This window comes from Chelon labrosus, assembly GCF_963514085.1.
Source record: "Chelon labrosus genome assembly, chromosome: 18".
Classification (NCBI taxonomy): domain Eukaryota; kingdom Metazoa; phylum Chordata; class Actinopteri; order Mugiliformes; family Mugilidae; genus Chelon; species Chelon labrosus.
Window position 1 is genome coordinate 23,413,377 of NC_140351.1, and position 18,463 is coordinate 23,431,839.

An 18,463-nucleotide genomic window follows, 5' to 3' on the forward strand; every position below is an offset into this window, starting at 1 on the left:
TCTGCTCCTGGATCAGGGACTTCCTCACCAACAGGCACCAGGTGGTGAGGATAAGGGGGTCCACATCTGCCTCACTGATCCTCAACACAGGTTCACCGCAAGGTTGTGTGCTCAGCCCTGCCCTCTTCACCCTCTTCACTCACGACTGCTCTGCCACACACCCCACACATATGGTTGTGAAGTTTGCGGATGACACCACCGTGGTGGGTCTCATATCCAACAACGATGAGACCCACTACAGAGGAGAGGTCCAGAATTTGACTCAGTGGGGCTCCAGGAATAACCTCATCCTGAACATCAGCAAGATCAAGGAGGTCATAGTGGACTACAGGAGGACCAGAAAGACTGAACACGCTCCTCTCTGGATACATGGGGAGGCAGTGGAGCGTGTGGACAGCATGTCAGTCCACAAGAGGGCCAGACACATTACGACAGACCCCCCCTACCTGGGCAACGCACTGTTTGGAACATTAAAACACGCAGACTCGGACAGCTTCTTCCCCAGAGCTGTGAAAGCAATCGCCCCCCTGTAGCAAAACCATCCCCCTACAGAACCCTCACACTTGCACTAAGCTGCACTTTATTTACAGTTACAGTTCTTCTTCTTTAAGAGTGTTTTATGTTTATTGTAAGAGTTTTATTTAAATGCTGTGTTATTTATATGTGTGCCTCATAAGCCAGGAGTCTCCGCAAAAATTGTATTATGTTCTCATAATGACAATAAAGACTCTGGATTCTTGATTCAATTCAGTCTTATTTATATAGCGTCAGTAACAATACAAATTGTCTCAAGATGCTTTACAAAACCCCAGAGCAAGCATGTAGCTGACGGTGGCAAGGAAAAACTCCCTTTTAACAGGAAGAAACCTTGAGCAGAACCCAGCTCATATGGAGGGACCCATCTGCCTAAGGCCAGCCGGGTACAGACAGAAAAGAGAGAGAAGAGCAGGAGAAACTAGATAAACATACATCTGTCATAGATACATACATCTGACTAAAGCGTACATGTAGAACCTGATGATGATACAAATACAAGATATAACTGATGATGTTACATGAGAGTTTGATATTACCTAATGGTATGAATAGAAATAAAGCTGTTAGTGACAGCAGGGGGAGGGGGGGCACACAGCAGTAAAAATGCTATACAATAGTAGCACAGAATTGCATGAGTAGTAATAGAATAAATTAGATAAGAAACTAGAGGATAGGAGCTCAGTGAGAGAGAGAAGAGAGTAGAGGTCAGGCCTATAGCAGCATAACTAAGGGATGGTTCAGTCCAGCCTGAACTATAAGCTTTATGAAAAAGGAAAGCCTTAAGCCTAACCTTAAATGTAGAGAGGGCGTCTGCCTCTCGAACCCAAACTGGGAGCTGGTTCCACAGGAGAGGAGCCTGATAGCTGAAAGCTCTACCTCCAATGCTACTTTTTGAAATTCTAGGAACCACAAGTAGGCCTGAACCTTTGAGATCAAAGTGATCTGTTGGAATGATATGGCACAATGAGGTCTTTAAGATACGATGGAGCTAGGCCTTTAAAAGTCTTATATGTAAGTAACAGGATTTAATTGAATTCTAGATTTTAAAGGGAGCCAATGAAGAGAAGCTAAAACTGGAGTAATATGATCTCTCTTATTAATTCCTGGTCACAGTGGTGAACTGGTGAAACAGTTAACCACTGTTCCTTCCTTGAATAACTTTTGATAGATACTCACCACTGCAGAGAGGGAACACCCCACAAGAATGTCAGTTTTGGAGATACTCTGACCCAGTTTAGCCATCACACTTTGGCCAGTGTTATTCACTTTACCTGTCAGTGGTCATAATGTTATGCCTAAAGGTACAAATGATATTTTTTCTTGAACAGACAAACACAAAAATCTCCATGTCTACTTGCAGGACTTATCTGTTTATATATTAGCCTAATCTGTCAACATGCTCCCAATAACAGAAGAAAGTGGAGAAGAGGAAGGTGAAGAAGGAGGAGGGAGAGGAGAAACAAGATTTTCTAGTTCAAAGGCTTTCCACCAAACTCCATTCACTCTTTCACCTTTAGTGAAATTTATTTATTATTTTACACGTTCCTGACAAAAATAGAATTCTGTGTGTAGAACAGCTGATGATATGGTGTGAGAGTAAAAGTATGTGGACACAATGACAACAATTTATTGTTGTCATCAAATTACAACTTTACTGACAAAGTTGTTCTGCTGCTGTGGAATCAAATTTGCTGGAAATAGACCAGAAGAAGAATAAGGAGGAGTAGGAGGGAAAGAAGGAGGAAGAAAAAGAGGAAAAGGAGATGAAGGAGGAGGAAGATGAAGAGAAGAACAATGAGGAGGTGGAGGAGAAGGAAGTGAAGAAGAAGAAAAAGGAGGAGGAGAAGCAGAAGTTGAAGATGAAGGGGGGAGAGGAGAAGGACAAGAGGATCCATCTTTATCTCCAATTCTTAACTGATTCAGTAGAACATATGGTACTGGTAACTTAAAGACTGTTTCAGATGCAGATGGGTCTGATCTGTGTCCTTACATTCCTGGATCAGGGCTAAGAGTAATGATCTTCAAAGCCATCATGATTCTGAAGCAGAGCCTGTGTGTCCCTTCAAAGCTGTTCTTTGTCATGGCGTTTTGTAAGAGGTATCCCTCCTGTCTGGACCCTGGAGTGAGTGTTTCTCGGTTTCTGCATGGCGAGGATACAGTAAGTCAATGCATTGTGATGAATCACACCTCAACCTCCCCTGGCCTTCATTCCTTTCCCAAAACTCAAACAAACATGTCAGTCTGCGTCTCCACCGGCGCCATCCAGATGCGTCACATTCTCTCAAAGTTAGTAAACATTACGTTCATTTGATTCGTCCGTGTCCTACCAGAGGATTCCTTTACCATTAATCAAATGGTCTTCTGGCCTCATCTCTTTCCCACAACATTACCATTTCCTTCACCAAAGGGGTGACACTTCCCCACGTACAGCAAGATGGATCGACCTTGTAGGAGTTTACCTTCTTATTCTTGACATACTTCCATGTTGTGATAGGGATGATGGATGTCATAAACAAGCCAAGCTGCAGCCAGTATTTCCCTTCTTGTTTCCCAGAACAATATCTGCGGACCATGTCAGGAATTGCTCACTCAGCATCCAGACACTTCATCTGCAGGACGTTCCCTGTGGAGAAACCTCATCAATGTGAATGCCACTTTTCAGCCTCTTTTAGCTCTTAGTTTTGGTTCTAGTCACTGCCTTTAAATCTTTGTAGATGACATGTTTCTCAGCTTCACGTATTGATATTAGGTTACACTTCTGTTAAGGTCCAGACTTAGCAAACAGACATCTGAGAACACCAACGAAGGTCGGCTGTGACGTCTCCTGGACCACAAAGCTGCAGTTGAACACACCACAAAGACTACAGCCAATGACTAGTGGAAGGAAGGAAGGAAGGAAGGAAGGAAGTGAAGACAGAAGGAGGGAGAAATGAAGAAAAGTAGGAAGGAAGAGAAGAAAGAAGGAGGGAGAAAGGGGGACTGAAGGAAGGAGAGGGGAAGGAAGGAAAGAAGGGAGGAAAGAAAAAAGGAAAGCAGGTTTAAAAACAGATAGATAATTAATAACCATCAGTTAGACAATCATTTAGACACCATGTCCTGTATGTTGGTTAGATAATTACGTTGCATTTAATGTTCTGAAAATTAAACCCACAAGACATCTGATATTTATTCTCACATAATTAAAATATTTCACTCCATTAAAGTAGTTGATAATGAGATTTTATTTCCAACTTTCAGTTTGTTTTACAGATTTTTAGAGATGGTTAAAAAAATACCATTAGTGTTAAAACGCTGATTGAGTATAACATTAACATTGACTTTGTAATTAAACGGAAAAAGTCTGAGCTGGGTTTCCTTCTCCTTCTTCTTCTCCCTTCAGATTCAGAGTACTTTTATGAGTGAAAGCTCATTTGTTGCCACCAAAAACGAACCAGAAACAGTACAACAGTATCTTGGGTCGTCTTTGAATGCAAATCTTCTTCTGCATTGTCTCCTCAGAGTTCTCATCCAGATTGGTTCTATTATTGATTCCGTGGAGTATCCTTTCTTTGAACCAGTTAAGTCACTTTGTTCTGTGCCACCGCCCCTGACTCCAGCAGACTCTTGATGACATTATCACTGTAGGACAGGACGTCTCGCAGCACCTGCATGGTGTGCTGGCCAATCAGAGGAGGGGGCGTTGGCCCGCTCGGAGAGAAGCTGCTGAAACGAACCGCAGGACCTGAAAGCAGAAAAATAGATGATCAGAGCTGTGTCTGTTTGAGGGGTTTCTCTGCAGACTGCAGAGGATTTTAAATCCCCAACGATTTATAAATCAGGTTACGACTCACACCTAAGGAGAATCCTCACAGATAGTCTTCTTTCTAATTTGAAACATGACCTGATGTGAGTGAGGTCAGAGAGCATAGAATGCATCATCCCACATTATCCGCAAGATAAAAAAACTTGTGTAAATCTACTGATCCACACTCCAGTCCAGTAGGTGGCAGTATTTCACTTGCACGCTGGTTTGCCAACAGCCAATTAAACTGGAAAAAAATAAGGAAATGCAAGAGTGAAACCAATCAGAAAGCTAAATACCTAGGGGTAAACTGCAAATTGAGGTGACTTCCAGCCCCAAACAGGGAGTTTCCAATATCTTAGGATAGTGCTGATGTGTGATGTGGTTCTGCTCAAGGTTTCTTCCTGTTAAAAGGGAGTTTTTCCTTGCCACCGTTGCCTTCAGGCTTGCTCTGGGGGTTTCAGGCCGGGTTTTTGTGAAGCGTCTTGAGACGATTTGTATTGTTATTGACGCTATATAAATAAAATTGAATTGAATTAAATTGAATTGATGGTAGAACTTTATTTAGTAAAACTCACAATAATCAGTTGTTTTTAAAGTACGGTGCTAATGAGCCAAACACAGTCTGAGTGTGTGTGTGTGTGACCACCCGTGCATGAATGTGAGGTGTCAGCTGCGTGCTTGACTGTCTGTGTTTTCACCACATTGAGATTAATTGAGATTACATAATCCTTTATTCATCCGTCACATATCTTCCCTTCTGTCGATTCCATTTATCTATCCATTTATCTATCTGTACATCAGTACATGAAGGGAGGAAGCCTTCACCCCCTTGGATGTTTTCCCCTTTAGTTGCTTTTATGAATGGAATAATAGTCAATATACTTCCAATACCAGTCAATTACAGATACATCATGCCATTAGTGACCTAATTCAAGAAAGCCCCAGTCAACTGGTGTTACTAGCCTTACAATTACTGAAATGAAGATCATCTGAGGTTGGTTTATGTATATCAAGTCACACAAGTCTGAAAGGTAGTCCTGTGACTAACTGCCAGTTAAAAGGTCATACAATATGATGTGTGGGTGTTTTTTTGCTAGTTTCCCTAAAAGAACAGGTTTTAAACCTATAAGAACAACTGTCCAAGTGTATTTTACTCAAAAAGTGTCTGTCTGTTACTAATTTGAATATTTTGGAAAAAAAATAAAAATAAAAAAGCCCTGTAAATATGAGGGATAGTCAAAATGGATCATAACAGTACACACTCTGCTACACTATGCAGTCCTGGGTTTCATTTGAAGCTAGGGAAGCTTCTCTTTCCATTGATGCCAAGCTCCACATAGCTGGAGCTAACCAGCTAGCCTCAGCCAACAGAGAAAAACATGCAGACAAACTACGAATTCTATAGTCAGCATGTCAAAATGTATTCCCATGTCTCAATATTTCATCAAATCCAAAAACAACTGACATCAAATGCAGTTGGTCTTATTTTTATTACCTTTTGTGGCCCTTTTGAGCTTATCCACTTGATTGTCTATCAACTATGGACCACATGGTGACTTGTCTGACAGATTCTGATTCCTGTGTCTCAATTTTATACATGGGTTTCTTTACCTCCATCTAGTGGGGTAATAGTGGTATTACAGATAATAAACAGAGCACAGCCATCTTGTAATGAACAAGACATTTACAACTATATGTAACATGCCTTGGTGACTAGTTTCTCTGGTGGAGTTATATGCATAAACAACAGTCACGTAGACAAAATATAATTTTATAAAATAGGATAATCCTTTAATTTACCCTACAGTGAGGGATAAAATAAAATGGCAAAGGCTGAGACTGTGTCTACATTACCTCCTGTAGTGGGGATCAATAGTATTTTGTAGCCAGATTCCCTTTGAAACCCTAATCCCTAAAAACCCAGTTTGTCACACTTTTGGTGCTTTGGTTGTCCAAATGGTCAAATGGAGAGTCTGATTGGTTCTATTTCTACTAAAACCTCTGTAGAATATGTGTGCATTGTTGTATTTCTTTAAACTCTTGGTACAGTTAAAGTCCAGGGGTTGCTGAATGAGTTCAGTGGCATCTCTGTATATGATATCATTGCCATTGGGGATAACAATGTGATGTTTAGTTTATCACAAATTAATCAGACATAGTAACAACCACCATGTTGCTGCTGCTGAATTGTTTTAACTAGGCTGTTTTTTTGTCTTTCAATTATTTTAATTATATAACGTCAGCTGTGGTTGTTATTAATCGACACACAATTTAGTTACTGTTTGTTCCGAGTTATTTTCTGACACACACACACACACACCCACGCACACACACACACACACACACACAGGAATGCCCTCAACAGGCCGGCCAATGAATGTTCTGAGCTGCACGTTTTTACGCTCAATTAACCTCCCGAGGCGCAGACAACACACAAATGTGCACGCACAAAAGACACGACACAAACGTGCACACGCACACACAAACGTGCACACAGGCATAAACTTGCGTCTGGTGTTGTTTACTAAACAGAGATGGCCAGAACAGGAAAGTCCAGAGCAAAGAAAAGGATATTGTTAAGGCCGTGAATAGACTGACACACACGCAGATTCCTCTCACATCATGGTCCGGTGTAAGTCACAGGAGGGAAGAAGATTACAGGACAAATGAAGCCTCACGGAACACAGTGTTGTGTCTCGTGTTAAGTCTCTGTTTGAGGGAACTCTGCGTCCTCCGGGGGATGATAATGTGAACCATGACAGTTTAGGATGAAGTCTTGCTTTAAGGTTAGGCTAGTCTGCAGGACATGAATATGGAAGCGATGGAAACACGAGTCTCTCTTTGTGTGCACGACCACAGACAGATGCGCCAACAGATGGAAGCCATCACATTTCTGCTGTCAGTCACTGTCACTATGAATGAAACCAGAGGCGTTATATACCATGAAAACATGGACACGTTGCACAGACGCTTAAAAAAAAAAAAAAAAAAAAAAAAAAAAAAAGCGTTTTCAATGTTTCCAGTTCCAAAATGTCCACAGTGATAAGTAGATTCACTGATGGCCTGAACCAATGGGTGGAAAAGCCACTGCTTTAGCTAAGGTAAGATGATATGTGGTTCAGACAGATACTGTGGCGACTCCATGATAAAAGATAAAAAGATCTCATGTACATAACTGTCACGTCTCTGTTTTGGCCATGAGTACCAGGGCTGCACAGAGACAGTAGTCAAGCAGAGTTATTTGTACAAAATCATTACCTAAGTAGTCTCTGTCCAGTAAAAAGTCTATAAAAATTGTTCGATCTTGTCTGTTGTTGTGAGTCAGCTGTGAGAGTTGCATTCCGATGAACACTGCCATCTTTCTGTGGCCTGTTCTGGACATGCACTTTGGAGGAAATCGACCACTCCTCTGTTCTCTAGCAGAGTTAGCAGCTTGGCGCAAGCGCCGCTCATTGCCCCTTTTGTTAGTAAAACGTTCTAGGTAGAGTTTCTGTCGCGACTGCAGGTTGTTGTGGGATCGGCAGACTCTCACATCGCTGCCAAAAAGTTCCAGACTGCCTGGAGCTGGAGATGACCACTTCTGTAATCAACGGGGCATCAGAGCTGTGCCTCAAATAGAGCTGCAAAGAGAACCGATAGGAGAGAAAGAGAGCGAGAACAATAGGGCTTTGTGATTTTATTTCAAGGGGCAGTCCAGGTGGAATCAGGTTGCAGCTACTGGAAGTGAACGGAAGTGAAAAAGTGTTTTACTGTAACAGTTCACTTAATAGCACAAAATGAGTTACAAAATCAGCGGAGTTCCATGGCCCGACAACAGAGCGACCATAATACTGTTGTGTGCGTGTGTGTGTGTGCGAGAGAGAGAGAGGTTTGAAGGCGTTCAGGTTTGTTTTCAAAGAGGATACACAGAAAACAGACTGTCTCCGCACCAAACACAACACACACCAACCTGCCTCTGCTCATTATGGATGTCTTCCTGCTGGGTTTCACACACACTGACACACACAAACACACACACTGACACAGGCTAGAAGACAGATTACACAGTAAATACATGGTAATGGACAAACAGCTTCCTTTTAGTGGAAACACGCTGAGATCCATCAAACCAACCAAGCAGGAGAATCCCCCTGGAGGGATGTGTGTGTGTGTGCTCTTGTACGGCTATCTTTCTGAGGACCAGTTTGACTTTTACAGCATCAGAGTGGCAACGTTTACGCGGAGTGAGGGCATTTTTTGCCGGTCCTCACTTCTTTACGAGGCTGTTTTAGGGTAAAGGTCATAATTAGGTTAGGGTTAGGATTAAGGTGGGGGTTAAGCACTTAGTTAACATGGGAATGTGATATGTCAATGAATGTGCTCACAAAGATAGCCATACCAACATGTGTGTGTGTGAACAAAATCTTGTGGTTTTAACAAGAAATATTTGTTTGTGCATCTGCAGGGAAATTCATAAATTCATAAAGTCAGAGAAAGAATGTTTGTGTGTGTGCGTGTGTGTGTGCAGGACATCCCAATGGACAGAAGAACACCACTTCTTGGAAAAGGAAATTTGGTAATAAGACATTTGAAAGTATCAAAGACAGAAAGCTAGTCAAGCTGGTCAGAGAGAGGTCAGCTGTGTGTTTGTGTGTGTATTTGTGCGTGAGCGGGACTGTGGACTAACCGGGTATAGCTATGCGCCCTGCCGTTGGATGTACCATCTCCTGTATGAGGCCGTTGTGCTTCACCTGTGAACAAACCAAAAGAAACTACGTGTCAAAGTCTTTAAAACCAATACGTGTGTGTTTGTCTAGAATATGTAGTAGAATTTGTCTCAAGATTGGGTTTCAAACATTTTCTGTAATCCTGCTAGGTTTTCCTTGTGTTTGCTCTTTTTATCTAGAGAGTTTCTTCCCTGGTATTTTGTGTCTTTACTTCCGGTTTGTGCTTTCTTTGGGATGATGCGGTTCGGTCCCCATGAACCACGCACTAAACCGGACTGATTATCCTGCATCTGGGGCCTACCTTCCTGCACCATGTTACAGAATTTAGTTTTTGCACAATATGAAAAATTACACTTGAAATGGAGCTGAGAGCTAGCAATGAGGAATACTCTACACTATAGATGCGAGATGTTCAATGAAATAAAACTTTCGCCACACGAGTTACGTCAAATATGACCTAGGAAATCAAGAAGAAAAAGAACCCGAAGAGGAATAAGTACTCGAAGAAAAAGACCCCAAACAAGAAGAATGACTCGAAAAGCAGAACCCGAAGAAGAATCCCTTTCGACATGGACGTAGGTTTAGAGCTGAAAGTGACAATCAAGTATTTTTATTTTGTTTTAATTAGGAATCTTATCAGTCTGTAAAGAACGGCATGGCAAGAGGCTGTAGAAATAAAGTTTGACTGACTAATTCATACTGGAGGAAATTTAGCTTGACTTTGGTCTGAGGTTCTTTGAACTCACCTCTAGTTTCCATGTATCCATGTTTCAGGACCGACATGCAGCAGACAGTTATATAAGAGAACATGCAGACATGCACTCACTCTGTTCAGTCAGGGGTTATGACGACTTAAGTGGTGTCTCCCCTCTCTCTCTCTTTCTCGCACGACTTACTCTATAAATATGGGCAGACTGAGAGACTGAGCCTGACAGAGTCTCCTTCACCTCATCAGCCTCCAGAGTCGGTTTGTCTCTTGTATATTCGGTTTCCTTCATCAAAACTGCACAAATACTGAATTCACAAATGACGACCGACGCAGCACCTGAAACGCCTCCCAACGACAAGGCGTTCCTTGAACAGTGCTGTTTGCACCTCACAGGGGTCACGAAAGACAGCGAGTCAGAGCGTACGTATGACTCTGATCGACTGATCGGACACAAACGTTGTGTGGTCTGATCCCGGCCTCAGAGAACTATAAGGGGTTTAGGTTGTGTTGTCTGTGAAGATTCATGATTTATCGTGCTGAAACAACTGGACTTGTTGGGTTTTTTGAAGACATTCCATCCACGTCCTCAGTTCTATAGACTGGTCGGGAGTGTAGGTTTTTATCTGGAATATCTGTGGATGGTGTACACCAAATATTCACATGACTAGGCTCTGGGTTGCCCAGATATTCATCTGGAACCAGAGGAATCTGTTTCCTTTTTCCAATGTATGGTATTGTAAAGGTCCATTAATGTCCACAATGAAGATGTTGATGTCCTTGAAGGAGTGTTGCTACTACGTGGATCAGTGACGAAATGTCTTAAAGAAAACCAACAATTCGATTTGCTGTTGTTGCAGCTTGATCTCTGATTGATGATCCCTCAGTTCCTGTCTCCTCATGAGCCCACTCTGAGACCATGAACACAAACTACAAACAGCAGAAATTAGATGTCGCCTTCTTCATCTTGTTCTTCACTCAGCCTCTCACACTGTACATGAGTCTGAGCAGAAATACACGAGAAAACACAGTTTGAAAGAGCAAGAAGATAAAGAAAAATATTCAAAGCTAAGGTCATTCAAAAATGTATTTGTTTGACAATGTCAAACCTGCACCTTTACTGATGACACAGAGAGGTTCTAATTCAAGTCACTGACAAACACGAAGCCTCACAGCAGGACGTGGGGCGGAAGCTGACATGGGCTGATGTCAGAATCACAGGATCACCAAAGGCCAACACAGTTATGGAGTGGCACGGCATTTTTACATGAACCTAAAAGTGGAGCCCCTTGAGGAATAACCACACTCTCACGCTGTCCTGGTCGAGCTGACCTGAAATCAGCACTCGGTGACCTGGAAGTCTGGATGAGCTCGACAGATTCAGACAAAGCTTTTATCAGGGGAGCTCGAAGAAAAAGAAGAAATCACAGAGGATGACGACAAAGAAGGAAATGACGCGGTGAGTGTTGTGTATTAATCATTTAGAGTTAGTGCCTAAAAAAAACTCTGTCAAGGAGGGATGCTTCTGGAGTTTGAGTTGATTTATGTGATTTTTATGAAAGGGAATAACAGATCACAAGGTCACGATTATATATCTGCTGCACACAGGAAATAATCTCAACAGATAGATAACACACAGCAGACAACACACCTCTGCTACACACAGAAAAGAAATTCTGTCAAAGAATTAAAACTCTAAAAGATGAACATCAAAAAGCTAAGAAGAGCTACTGACAGCTGAGAGGCTAGGAAGCCAGGAATAGCAGCAAAGCGTACAGAGCTGGCCTCTCTTGAATCATGCTGATCAGTTGGTTTACACTTTATTCATTCTAGATAAGCATGCTGTGGTGGAAATATTTGTGGTTCTGGTTCTGGCTCTCTGAGCTGATCAGTCAATCAGAGTGATCACTCCGACCGAGTGAGGACCGACTAGAGCCAAAACTAGGACCACAAATTCTTATGGACAGCGACCGACGCTTGGCTTGGCACGCCATGGCCTTTACACAAAAGATACTTGTGGATTGAGTACTTTTTACGACACAGAAATTAAAAACAAAACATTTCAAACCACGAGTTGCTATCTAATTTTCACATTTTTCGATCCCAGAAAAATGCCTTATTGACACAGTGCATTCCCTGGTCTCTAACCCGAAAATAGGTCGATATGTGCCCACTCTGATGTATCTGAGAAAAACAAAAAAACAAACAAAAAAACAAGCTGAAAGAAAGGCAACTGAACTTGTGCAGTTTCTTTAAGGTGTCTGGTAACTTTATGGGGCGTTTCAACTGACACAGAATAAAAAACACCTCTGCATCATTGGATAGTCATTGAATGAATCAGAACATTTAGTTGGAAACTAATTCAGCTCCATGGCGCTCAGATCACTCCGTTGCTTTTACTCTTCTGTCCATCCCCACATAAAGCCCACAGAAATTATTTGATCCAGTCTACTAATGTCATGTTTTAGCTTTAGCTTTTAGGATTTACCACGACCAGGATGATTTAAAACTCATTCTGATGGTCCAAAATTCAAACTAGTCCTTAGAAAGATAGCTGTAGAAGGGCGCACACACACAATCTCCAGGAGGGAACCTTTAAAAAGAGTCAAACCCTGATCGATGGCTTCAATTTAAACATCAAACTGCAGGAATTCAACCACCGCTAAACGAATTACACCCTGACTGTGACTGTGACTGTGAGTGTGTAACATCCATCCATTCAGGAAATAAAACCATTCTCTCTGGTGGTTCTGAAGGCACAGCAGCCCGACAGCGGGGCAGCTCAGTCGGTCCGAGCCGATTCTATATTTAGAGAATTACTCCTCCGGACGGATCCGCTTTTGAGGCCACGGTGTCAGAATCAGATGTTAAGCAGCCTCTTCCTGCCGCAAGGCTTCACGTCATGCCTCATAACCGCAAAATCAACACACAGCAGACTGAGACGAGGCTTCGGACCGCAACAAACAGCTGGGTGACAGTCGAGTGCTTTTACCCGACAGACATAATGGGAGTGACGATAAAAAATACGACTGAAGGTGAATTTCAACAGAGCATTGACGACAAAAAAACATCACAGGACACATGAACGGTTCCTCCCTCCAGCCACCACATATACAGAGAGAGAGTGTAGTGGTATGATTGCACGCATGTGTGTGTATGTAATCCTATCTGCTTGTTATGCAGGGCATCATTACATCCATATGGTCCTCGCTCACACAGATTTTCCTTCTTTTCTGCCAAACAATCAAACAGAAAATGAATTAACGTGTTTAGTTAAAAACTGTGAACAATAAACTGGAGGACATTTCATTTAAGCTATTCTTGTAGCTATATTAGACGAAGGAAAATGAATAATTGTAATATTTGTTATTTGAGTAAATAGAATGACGCATGATTTTTAGTTGTTATTTTCTGCTGCTAATTTCTGCTGTCTTCACATCTGTCACCGGCATGTGTTTATGACATCCATTTAAAGACTAAGAACAACAGGGAGGATTAAGCAGTCACACCACCGGAAGAAAACAGAAAGAAAACATCAGTCATTGTCTTTAAAACATCTGCAGGCATTCTGAAGCTACCTGCCAGTCCTGCTGTTCAACATCTTGGAGAACTTTAGTCACTGTGTCTCTTAATGTAATCCACAACCACTTCACCATGCTGACTTCTGCTCTTGATTGGATTTTAGACTAGTAAGGAACCCAGTTGGAGACTCTGGTTCCGGTTTTGGACTTGATTCTGGGCTTTGGACACTGTTTCAGACTTGGTTTGGACTCTTGTTTGGACTGGATTTGAATCTGGTTTTATAATTTGGTTTATTCTGGGTTAGGACTTGGTTCTGGGCTATGTTTTAGACTGGTCTCTGATTTGGATTAAGACTTGTTTTGGAAATAGATCAGAGCTGGTTTTCAGCCCAGTTTGAAAACAGTTTTGGACTCAATTCTGGCCTTTGTTTTAGTCTTGCTTTGGATTTAGATTTTACTGGATTCAAATCTGGCTTTAGAGTTAGGTTTAGTCCAGTTTTTGACTTGGTTCTAGGCTATGTTTTAAACTGGTTAAAAGACTGGGACTAGTTTTGGACTTTGTTAAGTCTGATTTTGGACTTTGTTTGGACCCTTTGTTCTGTATTTACATTGTTTGTTCTGAAGCTTGGCTTTAGATTTAGTTTTGGAATTGTTCAGATCTTCAGAGGTCTATTCATATATGTTTTCAGGTCGGGAACCACGTGAAGGCAGAACAGACAGTTAGCGGGCTGATCAAATCACAAAACCATTTTGATTTTACTTTTGTCTTTTAGCCCGGTGCCTCCTCTTCTGCCATGTCCTTTATTTGCACTAAAGATACATTTATTATACTACCTTGCAACTCTAGGATCAGAAGAACTCAAACAGTTGAGAAGAAATCCATCTCATAGATGGCTGTAAAGTTAACATGTCTAGAACTCCTGTCATCCGCTCCATCAACTCAAACAATGACTTCTTCACCTCCTCTGCTTTTCCCGCTCTTTTGACACTTTTTCTGCCTCCCCTCCACTCTTTACTCTCTTCACTACCCCCTCCTCCCCCTCTCTGAGTCTTTGAAGCTAGCAGTGGCAGTCCATTAAGTCGACTAACCAGCACCCATGGGAGGCATCCAGGCCCGCTGTTACATCATGTTACAGCAACATCAAGGAGACGAGGATGCAGCGGCAGGAGCGTGGACTAGTGTTTATGTGTGTGAAGATCTGAGGTTGCCTGAACCTGCTGCTCTCTGTTTGACCTGTGAATCAAAGCAGCCTCTGAGTATCGCTGCGCTTTTGTTTCTGTGAAGTGTCTGCACTGCTCGTATGATGTGTTACGTAAAGCCGCTGCCTGGATGGTAAAGGCCCCGGGTGGTTTGGTTTCACATGGTTTCAGCTCATGACATGAATAATGCTCTTCTTCATGCTCTGTAAATGAGAGTGTTCTAATTGGAGAAATATTTATTTCTGACTTTGAAAAGTAAATCAGCAACATGTCACTCCGGGCGAGCCGCGACTTCTTCTTCAAACGCACACTAAAGTAAGACGATTATCTCATGCAAAGAAAAAGGCCACAGAGTTTCTGTGACGTTTGGCCAAATGATTTTGGATGACGGTGATCTAAAGCTTCCTCTACACTCCAGGTACGCTGCAGACATGGCCGGATCGAGGAGGACTCATTTATATGGAGTTAGGGATTTATCAATGGATAAAATATGCAGCTGGACTCCTGTTAAACACTGACATACTGACTATTAATTTGGAATTAGGAATAAATCATTCTGGAGCAAGTTTCCAAAGGAAAAGAGGTTATCCCTCTGGAAGTGAAAGAAGAAAGAAAAATAAAGTGTATGAGGAGAAAAGAAAGGCAGACAGTGATGAGCGAAGCATAGCTGACTGAGTGCGGCTAGTTTAACTCTAACTATGGAGGAGACATTTGACTAAAATAACTAAAATAGTTTTCATTCAAAAAATTAATGAATGAAAAGTAATAACACTTATAATAATCAGTTGGCTCAGGTACTATTACTGAATACAAATGGTGTTTGACATTTTGTAGAATTTTAGCTGGAGATAATAAAGGATAATAAATAAAGGAGAAATAAGCTAATTTGGAGATAAAAAAAAATAATGTAATGTTAGCTGGAAATGTTTGCCTATAGGGCTTCAACTGACTCTAAATCATCTCTGCCCTAAAGATATATGACTCCTTGAGCAGCAAGCTTTGGTTTCTAGAAGCCAAAGCAACAACTGTATGCTTTAGTCTGACCAAGGTTTTACCTAGCTCATAGATGGGAGTGGACTTGGATATGAACACGTATACAAACCGCATGGCTGACAATGTAAAGTCAGAGGTTTGAACCTGTAAACAGGACACAGAGTGGTGTGTGGGTTTAAGAGTTTTATACAATCTAAATCCTCCAGAATATTCTCTGGAAGAGACCCAACCAGCCATATGTTGGTTTGCCTGTAGCTTCTGCTCTGTGCTGTTTTCTTTTAGCTTGCAGACATGACCATCTGACAGTCTAGGAAAGGGTCAAACCATGAAATGAATGTGCAAGAACAGGTCTGATCCTCCAGGACTTAAAGGATCAGCTGCTAACATAAGGGACAATTTCTGACACACAAACAAAATAACTTTTGACAAAAACAGAACTAGAATCAAACCTCCAGTTGACCACCAGCATGGCTGCAAAGCTTCAAAATGTTTGGGAAGCCGATAAAGGACCTGAGGTTATATCCTGAATGTTTCAGCAGGTTGAGGTCCAACCTGAGCCAAGAACCTCTTCAAGACTTTCTAGAGAATGTAAATTTAAAGTAAACACACAGACAGATGGACCATGTCCATCGTTACCTGACGAAGACAGTGGAATGCACCACAACCAGGTAGCACTCCAGACAGATGAGGCTCTGGAAGACGGGATGAGAAGCTGTTAAGGAAAGCTGCAGCACCAGCAGGAATTGAAGCATTGTATAAAAAGAATGGGGTGCAGGATGTCAGAGGTGGCCAGACTGAGGGAAAGAGCTCCACCTGTTCTACTCACTATTAGGCACTATCAAGAATCTGATAGAACTTAATTAAAAAGTAGGACAATCACAGTGAATACAGCTAACAGATCGTGGGTAAAGGGCCTTTTCATTTAAAGTAGACCAGCAATAGTTTTTTTCAAAAGGTACGTTGAGTGTACCTCTGCTCAACAGACTGTTTCCCTCCAGTTAGGTTGAATATACAAAATTTAGTTTAGCAACCACCGCACAAGGTTTAAATAAGTCACTGCAGGGCTCTGTCATGCTCTCTCTGGTTTCATTGAGTCTCCATGCTGAAGAATCAAGAAATCATCCTCAAAGGTGAACTGATCAATTGTGACGTCTATGCCTATCCCAGCTGTCATTGGCGAGAGGTGGGGCACAGCCTGGACAGGTCTCCAGTCTATCGCAGGGCTAACACAGAGAGACACACAACCATTCGCATGCACACCTACGGCCAATTTAGAACCACCAGTTAACCCAACCCACACAGACACTGGGAGAACATGCAAACTCCACACAGAAAGGCCCACATGGAATCGAACCCAGCACCTTCTTGCTGTGAGGCATCAGCGCTGACCGCCACACCACTGTGCCACCCCGCACAGATGTTAGCTTTCTAAATTCTCTACATTTAGATTCTCGTCATCTCCGTGTTTCCGGGCTGCTGCATCTAAACAATATCCTTCCCCTCTCGGTTTTGCATTCATGATGATCTCCTGTTTGTAATTTGGCTTTTTTTTTTCCCCCGGCCGCTTAACCACAAGCGCGCTTGAAACTGAACCCACCTGTGGATTTGCATGGCAGGGAGCGAGTGGAGTCTAAGTTTACATCTGGTGTATTCAAAACAGTCTGATGGGAGACACGGACGTGGTTTCTGTGAATGGCTCAGGACTGTATGAGTAGAGCTATCTGAGGATCCAAAACAATGCTAATAACGAAGAAACTTCCAGCTTTACTGAGAGCTTAGCTTCTCATTTAAGTTCGCTCCTTGTGGCTCAAACTAAACTGTTTACTATCGATCTTCCTTCACTTAAAGGAACAGGCTGAATGGTTTTGGCAGGAATTAAGTTAAACAGAATCCAAAAGACTTCTATAAACAAATGAATGCTTAGAACATGTCATCTAGGGCTGGGTATCGCTACTGACCTCCTGAATCAATTCCATATCGATTCATTAGGAGATATGTCAGTTGTTTCCAGAGATTTGTGGTATTTCCACACTGTTTTCGATCTAATTCACATCTTTCATTTGTCTTTGCTTTTGTTGACCTCTTCTCCATCATCATACCTTTTAAATCCAATCATCTTTCAGGCCTGACAGATGTTCTGGATCTCCCTCACATGTCCACTAATCTCGTTGGTTTCACACAACAAATCTTGCAAGACAGCAGTGAGATTTCTCACTAACAAGAAAAAAATCAATTATAGGATTATATGAATCAATATCAATATCAGATCTTTTGAATGAAAACTAGTGTTTTAAAACCAGTCCTATAGACACCCTGTCAAAGTGCCTTAAGTTCCTCTGATCATCACTGATCCCTGTTCAGGACTAAGGAGAAACCACAAATCTGGAGTAATAGGAACTAACTGATGTTGAGCTGATAAATGTTTTTAAAGCTGCTCCTGTCTCTTTCTCTACCCTGGTCTTTTGTTAGTTGCTCTTTTTGTTTCCAAGCCTCAAGTATTTTGCCCCCAGTGTCCCTGTTTTTCTCCCGGTCTCTCCTCATTCCCTGCGTTTTTTTTGGATTGATTCTGTTTTTCTATGTTGGATATCTTTAGTTTGGATTTTCCTGAGACTGCAGCACTTTCTCCCTTAAATTTGTAAGTGACATTAAACAGACTTCAATATTACAACCTGCCTCTTCCTTCCTCATGTGTGTCCTTCTTTGGACTCCTCCTCTCTTTACTTCTCCGTGTGACACCGCCGAGTCCGTCCTCGCCACCATCCATCACCGTCGGCTGCGCTGCCGCCACCGCCAAGGACAAAGGCAGCGTTTTATCTGCACTCCTGAGAGGGTGACTAGCTGCAATCTGCCATCAGCCAACACCTCACCTTGGACACAAACTCCAAAGGAGAAGCATCTCGCCCTTTTGGAGGCTGCCATCCATCAGTACCAAAACCTCACGACACAAGAACAGTTTCTTCCCTTCTCAACTTGACTCATGAATAATAACCCCCTCACCCACATGAACTCTGTAAAA

General features: G+C 42.1%; 1 protein-coding gene across 1 annotated transcript in view; it reads right to left on the minus strand.

Moving 5' to 3' along the window:
• Positions 1-3,737: 3,737 nt before the first annotated feature.
• The window catches only part of sugct (succinyl-CoA:glutarate-CoA transferase), a 60,182-nt gene continuing 45,456 nt past the window's right edge, over positions 3,738-18,463 (minus strand). The window contains exons 13-14 of the mRNA XM_084565779.1: positions 8,988-9,051; positions 3,738-4,258 (exon numbers count right to left, since the gene is read on the minus strand). Coding sequence (XP_084421905.1) covers positions 4,095-4,258; positions 8,988-9,051 — 228 coding nt within the window. The 3' untranslated portion in view covers positions 3,738-4,094. The remainder of the gene's footprint in view (positions 4,259-8,987; positions 9,052-18,463) is intronic.